At 41.0% G+C, this 16117-nt stretch overlaps 3 protein-coding genes across 4 annotated transcripts; 1 reads left to right on the forward strand and 2 right to left on the reverse strand.

Moving 5' to 3' along the window:
• Window positions 1-383: 383 nt before the first annotated feature.
• Window positions 384-9868, reverse strand: pigx (phosphatidylinositol glycan anchor biosynthesis, class X). Of its 2 annotated transcripts, none has more exons than XM_041839385.1 (6): window positions 9764-9868; window positions 8474-8555; window positions 2750-2885; window positions 2372-2576; window positions 2101-2201; window positions 384-679 (listed from the first exon to the last, which is right to left on the reverse strand). In XM_041839385.1, exons 1-6 carry the CDS (start codon window positions 9810-9812, stop codon window positions 542-544), a joined length of 711 nt encoding a protein of 236 aa, XP_041695319.1. In that variant the 5' UTR covers window positions 9813-9868; the 3' UTR covers window positions 384-541. The 2 variants fall into 2 exon arrangements, with proteins under 2 accessions (XP_041695319.1, XP_041695318.1); XM_041839384.1 differs by lacking the exon at window positions 9764-9868 and adding an exon at window positions 9091-9233.
• On the forward strand, window positions 9430-10821 carry cep19 (centrosomal protein 19). The gene is made up of 2 exons (XM_041839386.2): window positions 9430-9790; window positions 10371-10821. Exons 1-2 carry the CDS (start codon window positions 9655-9657, stop codon window positions 10721-10723), a joined length of 489 nt encoding a protein of 162 aa, XP_041695320.1. The 5' UTR covers window positions 9430-9654; the 3' UTR covers window positions 10724-10821.
• A 96-nt stretch (window positions 10822-10917) lies between these two features.
• Window positions 10918-15749, reverse strand: ing5a (inhibitor of growth family, member 5a). The gene is made up of 8 exons (XM_041839382.2): window positions 15626-15749; window positions 14405-14476; window positions 14076-14242; window positions 13802-13913; window positions 13607-13706; window positions 13377-13512; window positions 13178-13239; window positions 10918-13046 (listed from the first exon to the last, which is right to left on the reverse strand). The coding sequence occupies exons 1-8, from the start codon at window positions 15660-15662 to the stop codon at window positions 13007-13009; spliced, it is 726 nt and encodes a 241-aa protein (XP_041695316.1). The 5' UTR covers window positions 15663-15749; the 3' UTR covers window positions 10918-13006.
• Window positions 15750-16117: the final 368 nt, after the last annotated feature.

Here is a 16117-nt window from a genome sequence, read left to right on the forward strand (position 1 = left end):
ATTTATTTCTGTGTGTACATGCCCGGTGATAAAAAATATAACTTGTCTGCAGTACAGTTTAGTTCGAACAGCATTTTGGGTGATGTAGTTCAACTCTACATTTCTATAGGCCTACAGTACTTTATAGTATAGAGCCCTCAAACTCAACTCTGGACCTCGAAGCCAGTTTCACTGCATTTTTTCATCATTCCCCTCTAATCAGGGACTGATATAGACCTGGGACACCAGGTGTGTGCAACTAATTATCAGGTAGAAGAGAAAAAAAGCAGGCTCCAGACCTCGTAGGGTAAGAGTTGAGTACCCCTGGTCTAGAGTCTATGTATGGTACATTACTGTCAAGGATCCAATCAACTGTTCTTTGATAACACAGAAACATATGGAAGCAGTGTGCCAATTATTTTATAAAGAGATGTTAAAAAGTCATTGGTCCATCAACTTATAGAAAAAAAACTAAACAGTCCGTTGCAAATGAATCCCTGGGGATTTCTTACTGTACTTTCTTATTTCTGTGCAGTACATCAGTAAGTTAGTATTACATTGTCTAAAAAACGCCATGCCTCCAGATACTTCTTGAAAGGATAACGCAGCACAGCAGCGTAACAAGCAGAGTTCCAGCACACACAGGCTCCACCAGAGACCCATCACCAAGTGGTATCTCCAAACTCACAGGATCCTGCTCCTAAAAGGAAAGAAACATTGGGGTAAGGGGATTCAAGTCTTTTTCATATTCACCGTTTGTTGTTACATTTTGAAACATTGTTTTAGAAAATAAATAAAGGAGTTACTAAGTATGATAGTAATTATACATTCAACACTATGTTAATCTAAATGTGGACTCCAAACCTTATCACATTTACTGTAACTACACACACAAAAGTATGTGGACAGCCCTTCAAATGAGTGGATTCGGCTATTTCAGTCACACCCGTTGCTGACAGGTGTATAAAATTGAGCACACAGCCATGCAATCTCCATAGAAAAAACATTTGTCAGTAGAGTGGCCTTACTGAAGAGCTCACTAACTTTCAATGTGGCACCGTCATAGGATGCAAACTTTCCAACAAGTCAGTTCGTAAAATGCATGCCCTGCTAGAGCTTCCCCGGTCAACTGTAAGTGCTGTTATTGTGAAGTGGAGACGTCTAGGAGCAACAACGGCTCAGCCGCGAAGTGGTAGGCCACACAAGCTCACAGAACAGGACCGCCGAGTGATGAAGCACTTGGGGCGTAAAAATTGTCTGTCCTTGTTTGCAACACTCACTACCGAGTAACAAACTGCCTCTGGAAGCAACGTCAGCACAAGAACTGTTCGTCGGGAGCTTCATGAAATGGGTTTCCATGGCCAAGCAGCCACACACAAGCCTAAGATCACCATGTGCAATGCCAAGTGTTGGCTGGATTGGTGTAATGCTTGCCGCCATTGGACTCTGGAGCAATGGAAACGCGTTCTCTGGAGTAATGAATCACGCTTCGCCATCTGGCTGTCCGGACAAACTAATCTGGGTTTGGCGGATGCCAGGAGAATGCTACCTACCCGAATGCATCATGCCAACTGTAAAGTTTGGTGGAGGAGGAATAATGGTCTGGGGTGGTGTTTCATGGTTCGGGCTAGGCCCCTTAGTTCCAGTGAAGGGAAATCCTACCGCTACAGCATACAATTACATTCTAGACGATTCTGTGCTTCCAACTTTGTGGCAACAGTTTGGGGAAGGCCCTTTGCTGTTTCAGCATGACAATGCCCCCGTGCACAAAGCGAGGGCCATACAGATCGGTGTGGTAGAACTTGACTGGCCTGCACAGAGCCCTGACCTCAACGAACACCTTTGGGATGAATTGGAACGCTGACTGCGAGCCAGGCCTAATCGCCCAACATCAGTGCCCGTCCTCACTAATGCTTGTGGCTGAACGGAAGCAAGTCCCCGCAGCAATGTTCCAACATCTAGTGGAAAGCCTTCCCAGAAGAGTGGAGGCTGTTATAGCAGCAAAGGGGGGACCAACTCCATATTAACGCCCATGATTTTGGAATGAGATGTTCGACGAGCAGTTGTCCACATACTTCTGGTCATGTAGTGTATGTGACTGTCATTGGCTGATTGATTTACCTGTAGATGTTGGATCTCAAGCCATTGGCACATGCTTAAGTTGTGGACAGTGCAGGGTGCATCCACAATTTTGTAAGGAGGGAAGGAAATGAGCTGTGTACCTTCAAACAAAAAAATACTAGTTATAATGGTAAAAACAAGCATATTTGCCATAAAATAAGTTGGTCCACTTCCAATAACCAAAGGTTAATGTTATTTACAGACACAGCAGAATCTCTGAAGGAAATTGGAAGTATGGTCATGCGTAAAGGGTATAAACACAATAACTCACATGTATCAGTCCTGAGTATTAGCTTTGGAAGTTCAATTTCGACAAGTTCAAATCTCTTTCCTGCAAGAGAGGGCTTGTGATAACGGCCATGGATAGGGAGTGTTGCTTTGAGACTTCCTTGGTCCACAGCAGGATACACAAGAACAATTAATTCCTCAGATATGTGTGCTGGAGCCTCCAAGTCAACCTCTGAACCCAAAAGCACCTAACAGAAAAATATGTTCAAATTTGTTACTTAGCATAGCATGTATACGTTTTGACCTAACATGGCTTTCAGAATTTGCAGATGGAGTTGGGTATATTGTGCAAAATAATATTTTATCCTGTGCTTTTCATTACTGTGGTTGTATAACGCTACGGCCATTGTCATTTCTTTACCTGTAAACCAGTGTCCTCTTTCAGAGACGCAAGTTGGTATTGATCAATGTAGATCCCACTGGGTAGTCTGTGAACCAGCAGAGCCTCGAGGCCATCTGGAAAACCAGGACCGAAGTCAACTGTGGTGACCAGCTCTCTAAAACACAGAGGGGCCATACTTGCAACCTTAGAAACAGTTAAAATGTCAACAGTTTCTCTGTCTCAAAATGTGCGTCATTCAATTAAAATTGTCGATTTAATTGCATGTGATAGGACCAGCAACATTGTAACTGGTCCTATCAGATAACCTGGCATTCGTTAGCCCTATGCTAACCTCACCAGATAACTGATTATTCTGCGTCAGCCTATCAAAGATAGACTTTATATCCACCAACGGCATTTCTTAAAATAGGTTAAACCTGGCCACCAGAGAGAGATTTTAAACCTACAAATTCCGGTTTACTTTTGTTCCATTGGTCTGTGACAAAATGTTGGTGATAATATTGCATTGATGCATCCTTGAATAGGCTACTAGCACTAACAGACAACATTTATGACAAAATCCCAGGCTTTTGCCTATCTGTTTCACACACGTTCGTGTGCTTTCACAGCAATACAGATTCCGGAGGAATCTGAAAACCGCCGCGAGCTGCCCAGTGATGAGAGCCTTGCAGACGGGCTAAATGCCTTTTATGCTCGCGTCGAGGCAAGCAACACTGAAGCATGCATGAGAGCACCAGCTGTTCCGGATGACTGTAATCACGCTCTCCGTAGCAGATGTGAGTAAGACCTTTAAACAGTCAACATTCAAAAGGCTGCGGGGCCAGACGGATTACCAGGACGTGTACACAGAGCATGCGCGTACCAACTTGCAAGTGTCTTCATTGACATTTTCAACCTCTCCCTGACTGAGTCTGTAATACCTACATGTTTCAAGCAGACCACCATAGTCCCTGTGTGCAAGAACACCAAGGTAACCTGCCTAAATGACTAACGCCCCGTAGCACTCACGTCTGTAGCCATGAAGTGCTTTGAAAGGCTGGTCATGGCTCACATCAACGCCATCATCCCGGAAACCCTAGACACTCCAATTCGAATGCCACCCCAACAGATCCACAGATGACGCAATCGCAATTGCACACTGCCCTTTCCCACCTGGACAAAAGGAACACCAATGTGAGAATGCTGTTCATTGACTTCAGCTCAGCGTTCAACACCATAGTGCCCACAAAGCTCATCACTAAGCTAAGGACCCTGGGACTAAACACCTCCCTCTGCAACTGGAGCCTAGATTTACACACACCCATTTACATCGACAGGGCTGTAGTGGAGAGGGTCGAGACCGTCGAGTTATTTGGCGTCCACGTCACCAACAAATCTATCATGGTCCAAACACACCAAGACAGTCGTGAAGAGGGCACGACAACGCCCATTCCCCCCTCATGAGACTGAAAAGATTTGGGATGGGTCCCCAGATCCTCAAAAAGTTATACAGCTGCACCAGAGAGCATCCTGACCGGTTGCATTGCCGCCTGGTATGGCAACTGCTCAGCATCCGACCGTAAGGCGCTACAGAGGATAGTGCGTACGGCCCAGTACATCACTGGGGCCATGCTTCCTGCCATCCAGGACCTCTATACTAGGCGGTGTCAGAGGAAGGCCCAAAGAAATTCAAAGACTCCAGCCACCCAAATCATACTGTTCTCTCTGCTACCGCATGGCAAGCGGTACTGGAGCCCCAAGTCTAGGTCCAAGAGGCTCCTTAACGGCTTCTACCCACAAGCCATAAGACTGCTGAACAATTAATCAAATGGCTACCTGGACTATTTACATTGACCCCCCCTTATTTTTTTACACTGCTGCTACTCGCTGTTTTATCTATGCATAGTCACTTTACCCCTACCTACATGTACATATTACCTAAACTAACCTGTCCCCCCACACATTGACTTGGTACCGGTACCCCCTGTATATAGCCTCGTTATTGTGTTACTTGTTTTACTTTAGTTTATTTAGTAAATATTTTCTAAACTCTTATCTTAAAACGGCATTGTTGGTTAAGGGCTTGTAAGTAAGCATTTCACGGTAAGGTCTCCACCTGTTGTATTCGGCACGTGACGAATAAAATGTGATTATACAACATAAAAAAAAGGTTGAAGACGCTCATGGTCTTGTCAAATAGCTGTAATTTACCCTGCTATCATTAAAGCCTTATTCACACTGCAGATCTTAATGCTCAAATTCGTTTTGGATTACTGACTGTCCAAACAGCAAGTTGCAAGTGTCCAAATCAGATGTGTTCAGACAGCAGTCATTTGCAGACATGGCTACGCTAGTTGTCATAGTAACGAAGGGTGTGTGCACAGTGGTGTAGGCTGATTGGTGGTGCTTCCTATCACTCAGATGTTATGTAGCAACTAGCAAGCTAAGGTGACAATGCCTGCCATGGACATTTCCCAGTTGCTTTGAATGTTCATAAAATCAGTGTATGAACACTTTTAAAGCCTCAAAGGATAAGATCCAACTTTAAAAACATGTCCTTTTTGGCTAGCCACAGCAGTCAACTAGCTAGCTGTTAAGCTTTCTAGCGCATCCACAAGTTTGTTTGTAAACAATTAACAAGCTAGTTAGCTACCATATGTTCTTGTCAAAATAAGAGTATGCCAAATAAGTCTAAAAACCACTTGAGGGCAAATAAATCAGATTTGACCGCATGGCCAGGAATCAGACGTGGTTTGAAAAGGTGGCTTGGAATATCCGATTCCATGTGCTTTTTGGCTGTTCAGAATGCAGGAAAAATAAGGATGAGTCACTTCAAACTGCCAGTGTGAATAAGGCTTAAATTGGTGGTGTGATCCACTAAGGCGGTAAGCCCAGAGACCGCAAGGTACGACAGCCTCAAGTTTGCAAGGTTTTTATTTGAGAAAAATAAAAATAAAATGCTCCACTGTTGGTCCTTCAGTCAAATAATGTGACAAAGTAGAGGATTATAAAAATGCATATAAAAAGTTATGCATTTAAGTGTAGCCTACACGTTTAGTAGTGACACTTATTTATGTAGCAGTGCCAAGAAAGCACATATACATGCCCGTCTGAAGTTTGCCAATGAACATCTGAATGATTCAGAGGAGAACTGGGTGAAAGTGTTGTGGTCAGATGAGACCAAAATCGAGCTCTTTGGCATCAACTCAACTCGCCGTGTTTAGAGGAGGAGGAATGCTGCCTATGACCCCAAGAACACCATCCCCACCGTCAAACATGGAGGTGGAAACATTATGCTTTGGGGGTGTTTTTCTGCTAAGGGGACAGGACAACTTCACAGCATCAAAGGAACGATGGACGGGGCCATGTACCGTCAAATCTTGGGTGAGAACCTCCTTCCTTCAGCCAGGGCATTGAAAATGGGTCGTGGATGGGTATTCCAGCATGACAATGACCCAAAACACACAGCCAAGGCAACAAAGGAGTGGCTCAAGAAGAAGCACATTAAGGTCCTGGATTGGCCTAGCCAGTCTCCAGACCTTAATCCCATAGAAAATCTGTGGAGGGAGCTGAAGGTTCGAGTTGCCAAACGGCAGGTAGCTTAGTGGGTAAGAGCGTTGTGCCAGTAACCGAAAGGTCGCTGGTTCTAATCCCCGAGCCGACTAGGTGAAAAATCTGTTGATGTGCCCTTAAGCAAGGCACTTAACCCTAATTGCTCCTGTAAGTCGCTCTGGATAAGAGCGTCTGCTAAATGACTCAAATGTAAATGTAAATGTTAATGACTTGGAGAAGATCTGCAAAGAGGAGTGGGACAAAATCCCTCCTGAGATGTGTGCAAACCTGGAGGCCAACTACAAGAAACGTCTGACCTCTGTGATCGCCAACAAGGGTTTTGCCACCAAGTACTAAGTCATGTTTTGCAGAGGGTCAAATACTCATTTCCCTCATTAAAATGCAAATCAATTTATAACATTTTTGACATGTGTTTTTCTGGATTTTTTTGTTGTTATTCTGTCTCTCACTGTTCAAATAAACCTACCATTAAAATTATAGACTGATCATTTCTTTGTCAGTGGGAAAACGTACAAAATCAGCAGAGGATCAAATACTTTCTTCCCCTCACTGTAGATTAGGCCCTAATTCATTTTATTTCAATTGACTGATTTCCTTATATGAACTGTAACTCAGTAAAATCTTTGAAATTGTTGTGCTTATATTTTTGTTCAGTGTAGTTGCACAGGACAGACAGAGACAGTGAAAAAATATCCAAAAGGAATTAACCATTTGAAAAATGTAAATCACTTGAGCAACGAGGCAAGCAATGACACACTGTGTGCTCTCGTTCTCCGTGGCCGACGTGAGTAAGTCATTTAAGCGGGTTAACTATTGCAAGGCTGCTGGCCCAGACGACATCCCAAGCCGCGTCCTCAGGGCACGTGCAGACTGGCTGGAGTGTTTACGGACATTAAATCTCTCCATATGCCAGTCTGTTATCCCCACTTGCTTCAAGATGTCCATCATTGTTCCTGTACCCAAGAAAGCGAAGACATCTGAACTAAATGACTATCGCCCTGTAGCACTCACATCTGTCAACTATGAAGTGCTTTGAGATTTCATACTGAAAAAGAAGAAAAAAAACACAATTTCAAAGATTGTACTGAGTTAGTTCATTTGAAATCAAATGAATTAGGCCCTAATCTATGGATTTCACATGACTGGAATGGGTGCAGCCACTGGGGAGCCAGTTCTTTAAAATAACTAAAACAATTTCTGCAATACTGCAATCTGTAGGATGATAATGTTCTTATGGAAAAGTGTCAGTTCAAGTCAATCTACGTTAACATTTGTAATTGGCTGATGCACAACTTGATCCAGGAAAGAATCACTGTCATCTGTTGAGGTCAGCCAAAGATTATGGATATACTGACAAGACACGTCTTTCCGCCCTAGCAATGGGAGTCGTTGTCCACAAAGCGGTACGGCGGGCTGTATATCTACCACCTATCCTTTCTTTGGATTGGTGGATACATCTCATCATTGTAACCCTTTTTTGAATATTCGATGAGGGTTGTTGACGTCAACCGCCTGTATTCGATGGAGAGGGATGCTATGCTACTAGCCTCATGCCATGAATATAAATAGCCATCTCGAGACAACGCCGATATAAAGTGTCCTACTTATCAGTACACTCATAACAACTTAAGCATTACAAAACGTATATTCGATCAAATAAATCTTACGTAGCAAATAAGCCATTCATTTTTTTTTGGTGACCAAAATCGACACTCATTGACCTCCATACAAAAACTCCTTGCTTGGTGGGCGAAACGCAGAAATAATACAGGACTAGTAAAGGCCCAATGCACTACCTCTGTGAAGAAAGAATAACATATTTTTTAATTAATATAATTGTTTTATTCCGACTTTTCAGGGGGAGCTGCAGCACCCTCAGCACCCCTATTTCCCGCGGCTTTGGTTAGCATAGAGGTCTAACGTGTGCCAGGTTATCCAATCGGACCAGCTACAATGTCGACAATTTGAATTGGCTGATGCGCATTGAGACGGAGAAACTGTTTAAATTTAAACTCTTTCTAATGTTCGCAAGTATGGCCCCAGAGTAACCAAAGATTAGGATTAGGCGTCATAAAAATAAAAAAAATCAGGTTGTCAACATCTTTCAATTGCATTTATTAGCTATGCCCCCTTCCTCTTGATAACCTTGCAGAGGTCTATTCCCCGGACGATCATCTTACAGTTAGTTACCTGTGAAAACCACTTTTGCTGACATCCATCGTTACTGATACAGTCTCCAGCCATGTACTGGACAAACCACAGCTGTTCTCTTCTGCAAAAAAAAAGGTCACAGAGGCTTTGTACATCACATGAAAAACTAGCTGCCATCTAAAAGCATAGGGTCAGTGACTGTGGACATTGTTGGTTGACAATGACAACCCAGTGTGGGTCTGCTGTTTGCACATAACTTCCTACATTGAAGATAAATAATCGATTCATGCCCATCACTTAGCTACTGTGCATAGCTACCTGCGGAAAGTCAAAAGACCGTGGTTTAACGAATGGCATGACACATTTGACATGTAACGTTAGCTAACTAGCTGGGAAACACTCCACGCCACTTCAATACCTCATTTACTTTTTTTGTAGCAGGTTAGGATTATTAACGTACCAGTTTAGGAGACTGAGGTTAAGAAAGGGGTTAGGGAAAATTCTATCCTAAATTACCTGCTACGAAAATCACTTGTATCTTAGTGGCGCGCGCTAGCTATTTAACGTAACGTTAGCAATCACCCTTCACTCCCCCAGCCACAATAAACATTGCCGGATTTATTCAAAATTACTTTCTTTGATGTGTTATCATTTACCTGCTTGCGTTGATCCAAAAAGAACCAAGTAAACAGTACATGTGCTGAAAAATACAAACATGAGTAAATTGCTTTCCAAAAACGCTGGGCAACGCCAGAAATTTCAGCCAGCTACGTCATGTGTTTACGGATAAACTTAAATGAAGGACCCATTCCATTCCATATGCGGTTCATTATAAAGCCAGACAACAATACATTATTTTAATATTCAAATGAATTACGATAACTATATAGAACATTTTTAAACGGTGAAGACATTTTATTTACCTACTGTGAACAAAAGTAGAAGCTATGTTTATTACCACATAACTAACTGGGTATACACGCCAAAGCGCACAGGCAATTAGAGACTGTACCCCAGGATTTGGACGAGGAGATTTGTGAGAAACTAGCTGAGTCGATTCTTTTGAATTTTTAGCGTGCATGGCTTGCTGTATTTTGTTTATTTTCAAAACTCAAGATTGTATGCATGTCAAACATGTTTGCTAGCTAATTCCCTAGCGAGCTACTTTGAGAATCTCTACATAAAACGTTCGTATAAATTGAATAAAATAATCTTCAACAATGCCTTTTGTGGCTAAACGATGCGGGGTGCAATTCAGCCCACCTTCAATCGTTTTAATTTATGAAAGTAACGTTAAGGATACAAACAAGATGCGTAAAAGAATCATACCTGTGAGGAACTTCTCGAAATGTTCAGGTAGGAAAACTCGACAGGACATTGCTTATCACAGGAAAGATGGGCATCCCCTAGTCCAGCATTTCCCAAACTCGGACCTGGGGACCCCAAGGGGTGTTTGGTTTTTACCCTAGCACTACACAGCTGATTCAAATAATCAAAGCTTGATGATTAGTTTATTAATTGAATCAGCTGTGTAGTGCTAGGGCAATAACCAGGACCGAGTTTGGGAAACGCTGCCCTGGTCTCTCTTGTTATGGAGTATTCAGATGGCATAGTGATCTCTGAAGTTATTTTAGTGTCAGATCAATACACATGGCAACACATTGCTATACTTAACTTGTCCAATGCAACTGATAAATTCTACATGGCCAACCCACAAGGCAGATAGATCATAGGATATGCTTTCCAAACTAGTATTTGAGAGCTGCACGGTGTGCAGTTTTTTTTACAAGCCCAGCACTAAAAACATGGGAAGAGGGAACGCCTGCACTCTTCTTGAGAATTTATGGTTGGTGACCACCACTACGGTTTTACCCATATACTTAAAACATTAGGTAATCTAGTTATATTTCACCCACTATCCACCTTTCATCCACAGACTGCTGCATGGCTGCGGAGAGAATGAAGCACCATATTCGGCACAGGGCATACCTGGAGAGTGTTTCATTGGGGCAACTGGAGAGGCTTCATATAGTGTTGCGGGATCACATGCAGGGCCACAGCCTGGAGCACACTCTAGCCTCCCTCCGCCTGGACCCTGAGGAGGACCTAAACAAGCTGGATGATGAGGAGCTTGCGCGCAAGAAGGCCCAAATGGACAAACTCTTTGAACGCAACCGAAGGCGGAAAGATGACCCTGACTTTGTCTATGACCTGGAGGTGGAATTTAAAGGGGAGGTTGCTCGGGAACCCTGCAGCTGGGATGAAGAGGAGTCTGATGATGGGTTTTAAAAGAACACATAGATCAGACTTGGAGTGTTTCAGTTGTCAGCAAAGCACCCTGCCTGACCTTCCGTGATTGAACAATACTCATTCCTTTGCATAGGGCAGTTGTTATTCTGGCCCTTTGCTCAATTAAGCCATCATCGACAACCATATCCAACTGGACATGGATTTTAAAAAACTAATAATATCCTTACAGATGCTATTGAATAGTTGTACATGTTTATTGATATGAAACTGACATTTACAAAATACAAATACTTTGGCTCCTTAACCCTCTGTTTCAACAGCATTATACTTGTACAAGATTGATATATTCACAGTTCAATAAAGACACGTTTATGCTAAACCCCTAAGAATCCCGAACAATTAATTAACTAAAGTAACAATCTTTGGAAAGGAATATTCTTGTGGTTGTCACATGTTGTTGTCAACATTGTAGCCTATATCAAGGACAATAGTATTTTGTGTAAGGTTAGAATAAAAAGTGGCACATGCAACAACTATCAAATATCATCTGAAATTCTAAACATTTTAAATTTTAGGTCAACAAAATATTCAAAAGCAATAGCAGTGGTCTTTTACAGTGGATAATTGCTCAATCATTAACGTTTCATTTTTTTTCAATCTCTTAAAATAACCAGGTTTCTATCCAACCATTTCATGCAGATGAATTACCTGATGCATAAAAACAAAAAAAACTCACGACAGGCCTTATGGAAACGGTACATTTGCCAATGTTGCCAAAACAAAATACGCAAGACAAGGTGATCTTTTTTTTGTCGGTGAAAAAGATTGCGACAATTGCGGTGGAAACGTTTTTATGCGCAAATATTGACATATAAAAACCATATCGCAGTACACTTGAAGTCATGCGATGATATGTTTCGTTGTACTACTAACACGACGTGAAAAAGCATGCAGAGTTTATCGACAGATAAGTTATGACGAACTTTATAACTTATTTCATAAACGTCATAATTTATGGTGGTTAAGTGGGCGGCAGGTAGCCTAGCGGTTAAGAGCGTTGGGCCAGTAACCAAAAAAAATCCCAGAGCCGAAAAATCTGTTGACGTGCCCTTGAGCAAGGCACTTAACCCGAATTGCTCCTGTAAGTCACTCTGGATAAGAGTGTCTGCTGAATGACTAAAATCAAAATCTAAAATCCAAGTGTATGGTGATGAACTTCATGCAAATTTCCACTAAAGGCTATAATTTGAATGATGCTGGTGACATGATGATCAGTGCTTGGCTGCTAATTATCAATTTAAAAGTAATCTGGCTTTTATCCATATCTCATCATATAACCTACCCTGTCCGAACTGTCTATAGATCATGCGCCAAAACCAGATTGGGCAAGTTTGCTATATTATTGCAACAGTTTTTGTGACAAAACCATCGGTAGAGTTTAAAATGCAATGGAAACCCATTTTAAAATGTAGATTTTTTAATTCGTTACATGGGAACTTAACCGCAAAAGTGTTTTTTATGTGAACTACATCATCACGCACAGCTTTTTATCCATAACCAGTTAGTTTGATGGAAACACCCCTCTGGAGGGGAAAATGCAGTTTTTATGCAGATTTTAGAATATTCGCCAATTGGATGGAAACCTAGCTACTGCTTGTCTTTCTTTCGTACTTTACAGCAGCTTGAATACGATATCTTTGGAACGCCATTCCCCACAATTATTATTTTTTAAATCTAGGCACTGTTAAATTGTTTAGCATTATAGTGGTGAACAGCTGATTTTCATACAAAGTGCTTTAATGCTTGCTGGTTATGTTGGCAAAGAGATACCAGTAGCTTCCTACATTCAAGAGTGGGCAAATGCTTTTGACAGTCGATATTAAAAAAATATAGTACACCTTTTACCAGATAGCTTATTAGTCCAAGACTGGACAGAGTGAACGTTTTTCTTTGCTTGGTTTAACATTTTTAGGCAGGATTCAAGATTGCAGTATACATCATTTCTGCATGTGTGTGCTTGAACCGAGAGGTAGCTAGGTAACTAAAATGCTGACACAAATGAGATCCTAACACTGGCCCTATTTGAGTGAGGACAGAATAAAAAAATAAAACTTAACCATGGAGAAAATTACAACAGCAGTTGAATTTGTTTGTCAAATACTAAAACTTTTACATATTTCAAGTACTTTGAATAAAAGCTTTGTATTTAGACCATCATATTTATGCACAGCCATAAAAGAAAGAGAAATATTTGTAAATATATTACACTATTTTACTACATAGACAAAGAACACATTTAGAGAAAAATACTTTTAAGAAATATCATTTTTTCTTCTTATCCTGGGTGCATCTTGGACAAAACCTGAAAGAGATAAGACTAAATACAAGATGTACAAAAAGGTAATGCGTGTAATCACCAACATTCCCAAATTCATCCGCTTTAATTAACATATATAATATACTTTTATCAATCTTTGTAAAAGATTCACCTACCATTTTCCTTTTGGCTTTGTAGCAAGATCAACACAAGCAAAGTGAAACCACTCAATTGGGCACTGTTTGAAAAGTGAAAACATTGGTAAGAAGACATTCACATTACAGTAATCTTTCAATTAACTTCTTGGATCTATATAAAAATTCCACTAATTTCAAAGCATTCTTTGGAATAACAAGACAACCAATAAAAACTTACATCAGGGTTATCACATCCAATCATCTCTCCATACGACACTTGATGGCACAAGCAGTATGTTGGCTCATTTGGATCAACTGGCATGTCCAAAACATCTGACGGTTGCATTGGCAGGAGAGCGTCACTCAATTCTGGGCTACAGATATTAACGGGTTAAATGATATTGAGTTGGAGTGAAAACCAGGCAGACACACATAAATAGTACTTTGTTTGTACAACCTTTTCTGTACCTGTTTTTAAGCTTTTTCTTCCTGGGAGAATCCTCATCTGATGATTTCCTGCCTCTCCCCTTGGGTCCACGCTTCTCCCTCAGTCCCCGACCTTCACCCTCTGAAGCAGATATTCACAGATGTGCACATGGAAGTTAGTTACCTGTCGTAAATGTGCTGTAGAAGTATTTCCCCCCCGACAGTCTCCCTGCTTACTCTTTAACCCTCTTCCTTCTGGACTGTCATAGCTGCTCACTTCCAACTTCTCCTTCAGCTCATTCTCAAATCGAGCCAGGTCTGCATCCAGCCTGCGGATATGCTTGTCCACCTATGACATGCAAACAATTAGATAGATCAATAGATAATGCTAAACCAATAGTGACAGTATGACACACATTTGTACTCATATGACAGGTTTAGAGCACTATACAACCAATAGTGAAAGTATTGACGTCTTTATGTACTCATATGACAGTGTTGGAGCACTGACCATTTCATATGTCTGCATGGCAAGCTGCACTTTGTCATCGCTGAACTCTTTGCACTTGCTGTAAGCACACTGGATCTTCTGCAGGTGCTCAACCCTCTGTTCCGAAGCCAAGTTCCTTACACTTGAGATGTACTCCTCCGCCAGCTTGTCGATCTCTCCTTTTTTCTCTACACAATTGTAGGAACATTTAAATACTGGAAAAGGAAATATGCTGAACAATATAATAGTGATGGACATGAAACCATGTAGTAAATCTGGTGATCAAAACTAATAAAATGTGTAATATATTTATTGTGTGGTTTAACTGATGTCAATCTCATGTATTGTACCTTCAGTTCTATTGTCCAGGTCCCGCATCAGTGAAAAGTTCCTCTGTAGTTCACAGGGCAGATTCTCAATACCTGGAGGAATATGTCATGATATGTTAAACGCAGTCATATACACGATCTACAATATTTCATCAAACAAGATAGGATTTGATGGTAACACACAGCTGACAGCTCATGGTTCCTGTGCAATTTTCTACAATGAATACACTGCAGTCTGATGACCGTTACTAGATAACAGGTGGCCACATCCAAAATAGATAATGTTAGCAAGGTAGCTGGATCACGACTGCTGTTCTACCAAAATAACTTAAACCTAAACGTTTCCCCCCCTGGTAAACAAGGTTATCACTAGTACCCACAGCCACAAAATCGGCTACATCGTAAAAATTCATGAAAACAAATTAGCTTTTTGGTCTTCATTTAAGGTTAGGATTAGGCATAAGGTTAGCAGTGTGGTTAAGGTCACATTTAAAATCAGTAGAGAAATTGTAGAAATATGTGGGGTTTAGCAGTGATTATTATGACTGTGGTAACTAGTGACGACCGGAAAACAATATTATTTAGGCGGAAGTGAAACTGGAATTTGGGTATACGTTGTGCTTGTGACGCACTTTGAAATCAAACATCCCGCCCTGTGTACGCTTGACTCCGGGAAGAAAACGAGGTTGCGCCGCTGTAGTCCCCCGCTTGCTTGCTAAAGTTGTATTGAGGAAAGTGCTCTCTGCTCAGGAAAGTTGTCAATCATTATTCGGAACGTAGCTATAGCAAACTAGCTAGTGCTATCAACGACATTTTATGATCCTGGCATGCCCCACTGAGATGAATGTACAGGTTGCTGTTTAGCTAACTAACTAGCTAGAACATCACCTGTTGCTGGTTTACTGTTACAAGCCAAGAGAAAGCTGAAAAATAGCCCCTCCTTAGTTCGCTAGCTAACGTTAGTGCACTAGATAAAATCATCAATTTATATCATTTCATCTAACGTACAACTTCAATGACATAGTTACTAGAAAACTAACAAAAATTATAATAGTAAATTAACTAGCTAGTTAGTAATGCCGAAAACTTGTAATCTCGCTAACGACACAACATGTGTGGCTTGCTTGCTAGCTCGCCAAGCTATCGTTAGCTTTAGAAGTTCGAGACTGAAAAACAAACACGATTGGAAATGTATTTAGCCAATTTACACAACGGATCACATTAAGTTAGCTAGATACTCACTGTCAAGGTAATGTTCCAGGTATATTGCCGTCGCCATCTTTTCAATTGTATTTTACAGGACTAGCTAGTAAACATTTAGCCGTTTTTTTTTTAACTACAGCTATCTAGCCGAACGCTAGGGACATTAATTATTCATGACGTCCTCAATTTTCATTGGTTTAAAAGACACAGGTTTGAATATGTTATTCTGGTTGGATAACTTTAAGGTGTGGCTCCTTCATATTTTAAAACGCTTCAAAAAGTAAAGAATATACACACATTATTATTGTAACATTACGAATAACTACTACTATGACTATTTGTTTTAGAAAAATGTACTTTTGCTTTTCACAAGCTCAGAAATAACGCCATTAGGTCGCATAGGCAGAGTTCCTGTACATTTTGTAAATATTTAATAACTTGTTAGCGTTTTTTTGTGAAATGTTTTAAACAACTTTTTGATCACATAAATATGGTGGTCTTCAATGTCAAAGTTACAAGACTTTCCCATGT

Source organism: Coregonus clupeaformis, chromosome 20, assembly GCF_020615455.1.
Source record: "Coregonus clupeaformis isolate EN_2021a chromosome 20, ASM2061545v1, whole genome shotgun sequence".
Classification (NCBI taxonomy): Eukaryota; Metazoa; Chordata; class Actinopteri; order Salmoniformes; family Salmonidae; genus Coregonus; species Coregonus clupeaformis.

Excerpts from the sequence above, each read along its gene's own strand:
- ing5a (XM_041839382.2), bottom strand. The coding sequence starts at position 15,662 with ATGGCGACGGCAATATACCTGGAACATTACCTTGACA. Across the intron at positions 14,477-15,625 it reads CCTGGAACATTACCTTGACA|GTATTGAGAATCTGCCCTGT; the intron begins GTGAGTATCTAG and ends ATATTCCTCCAG. Across the intron at positions 13,513-13,606 it reads AAGAAAAAGCTTAAAAACAG|CCCAGAATTGAGTGACGCTC; the intron begins GTACAGAAAAGG and ends TAATATCTGTAG.
- pigx (XM_041839384.1), bottom strand. The coding sequence starts at position 9,151 with ATGTTTGTATTTTTCAGCACATGTACTGTTTACTTGGTTCTTTTTGGA. Across the intron at positions 8,556-9,090 it reads TTTTGGATCAACGCAAGCAG|AAGAGAACAGCTGTGGTTTG; the intron begins GTAAATGATAAC and ends TTTTTTTTGCAG. Across the intron at positions 2,886-8,473 it reads AGCAAAAGTGGTTTTCACAG|AGAGCTGGTCACCACAGTTG; the intron begins GTAACTAACTGT and ends TCTGTGTTTTAG.
- cep19 (XM_041839386.2), top strand. The coding sequence starts at position 9,655 with ATGCCTTTTGTGGCTAAACGATGCGGGGTGCAATTCAGCCCACCTTCA. Across the intron at positions 9,791-10,370 it reads GAACTTCTCGAAATGTTCAG|ACTGCTGCATGGCTGCGGAG; the intron begins GTAGGAAAACTC and ends TTTCATCCACAG.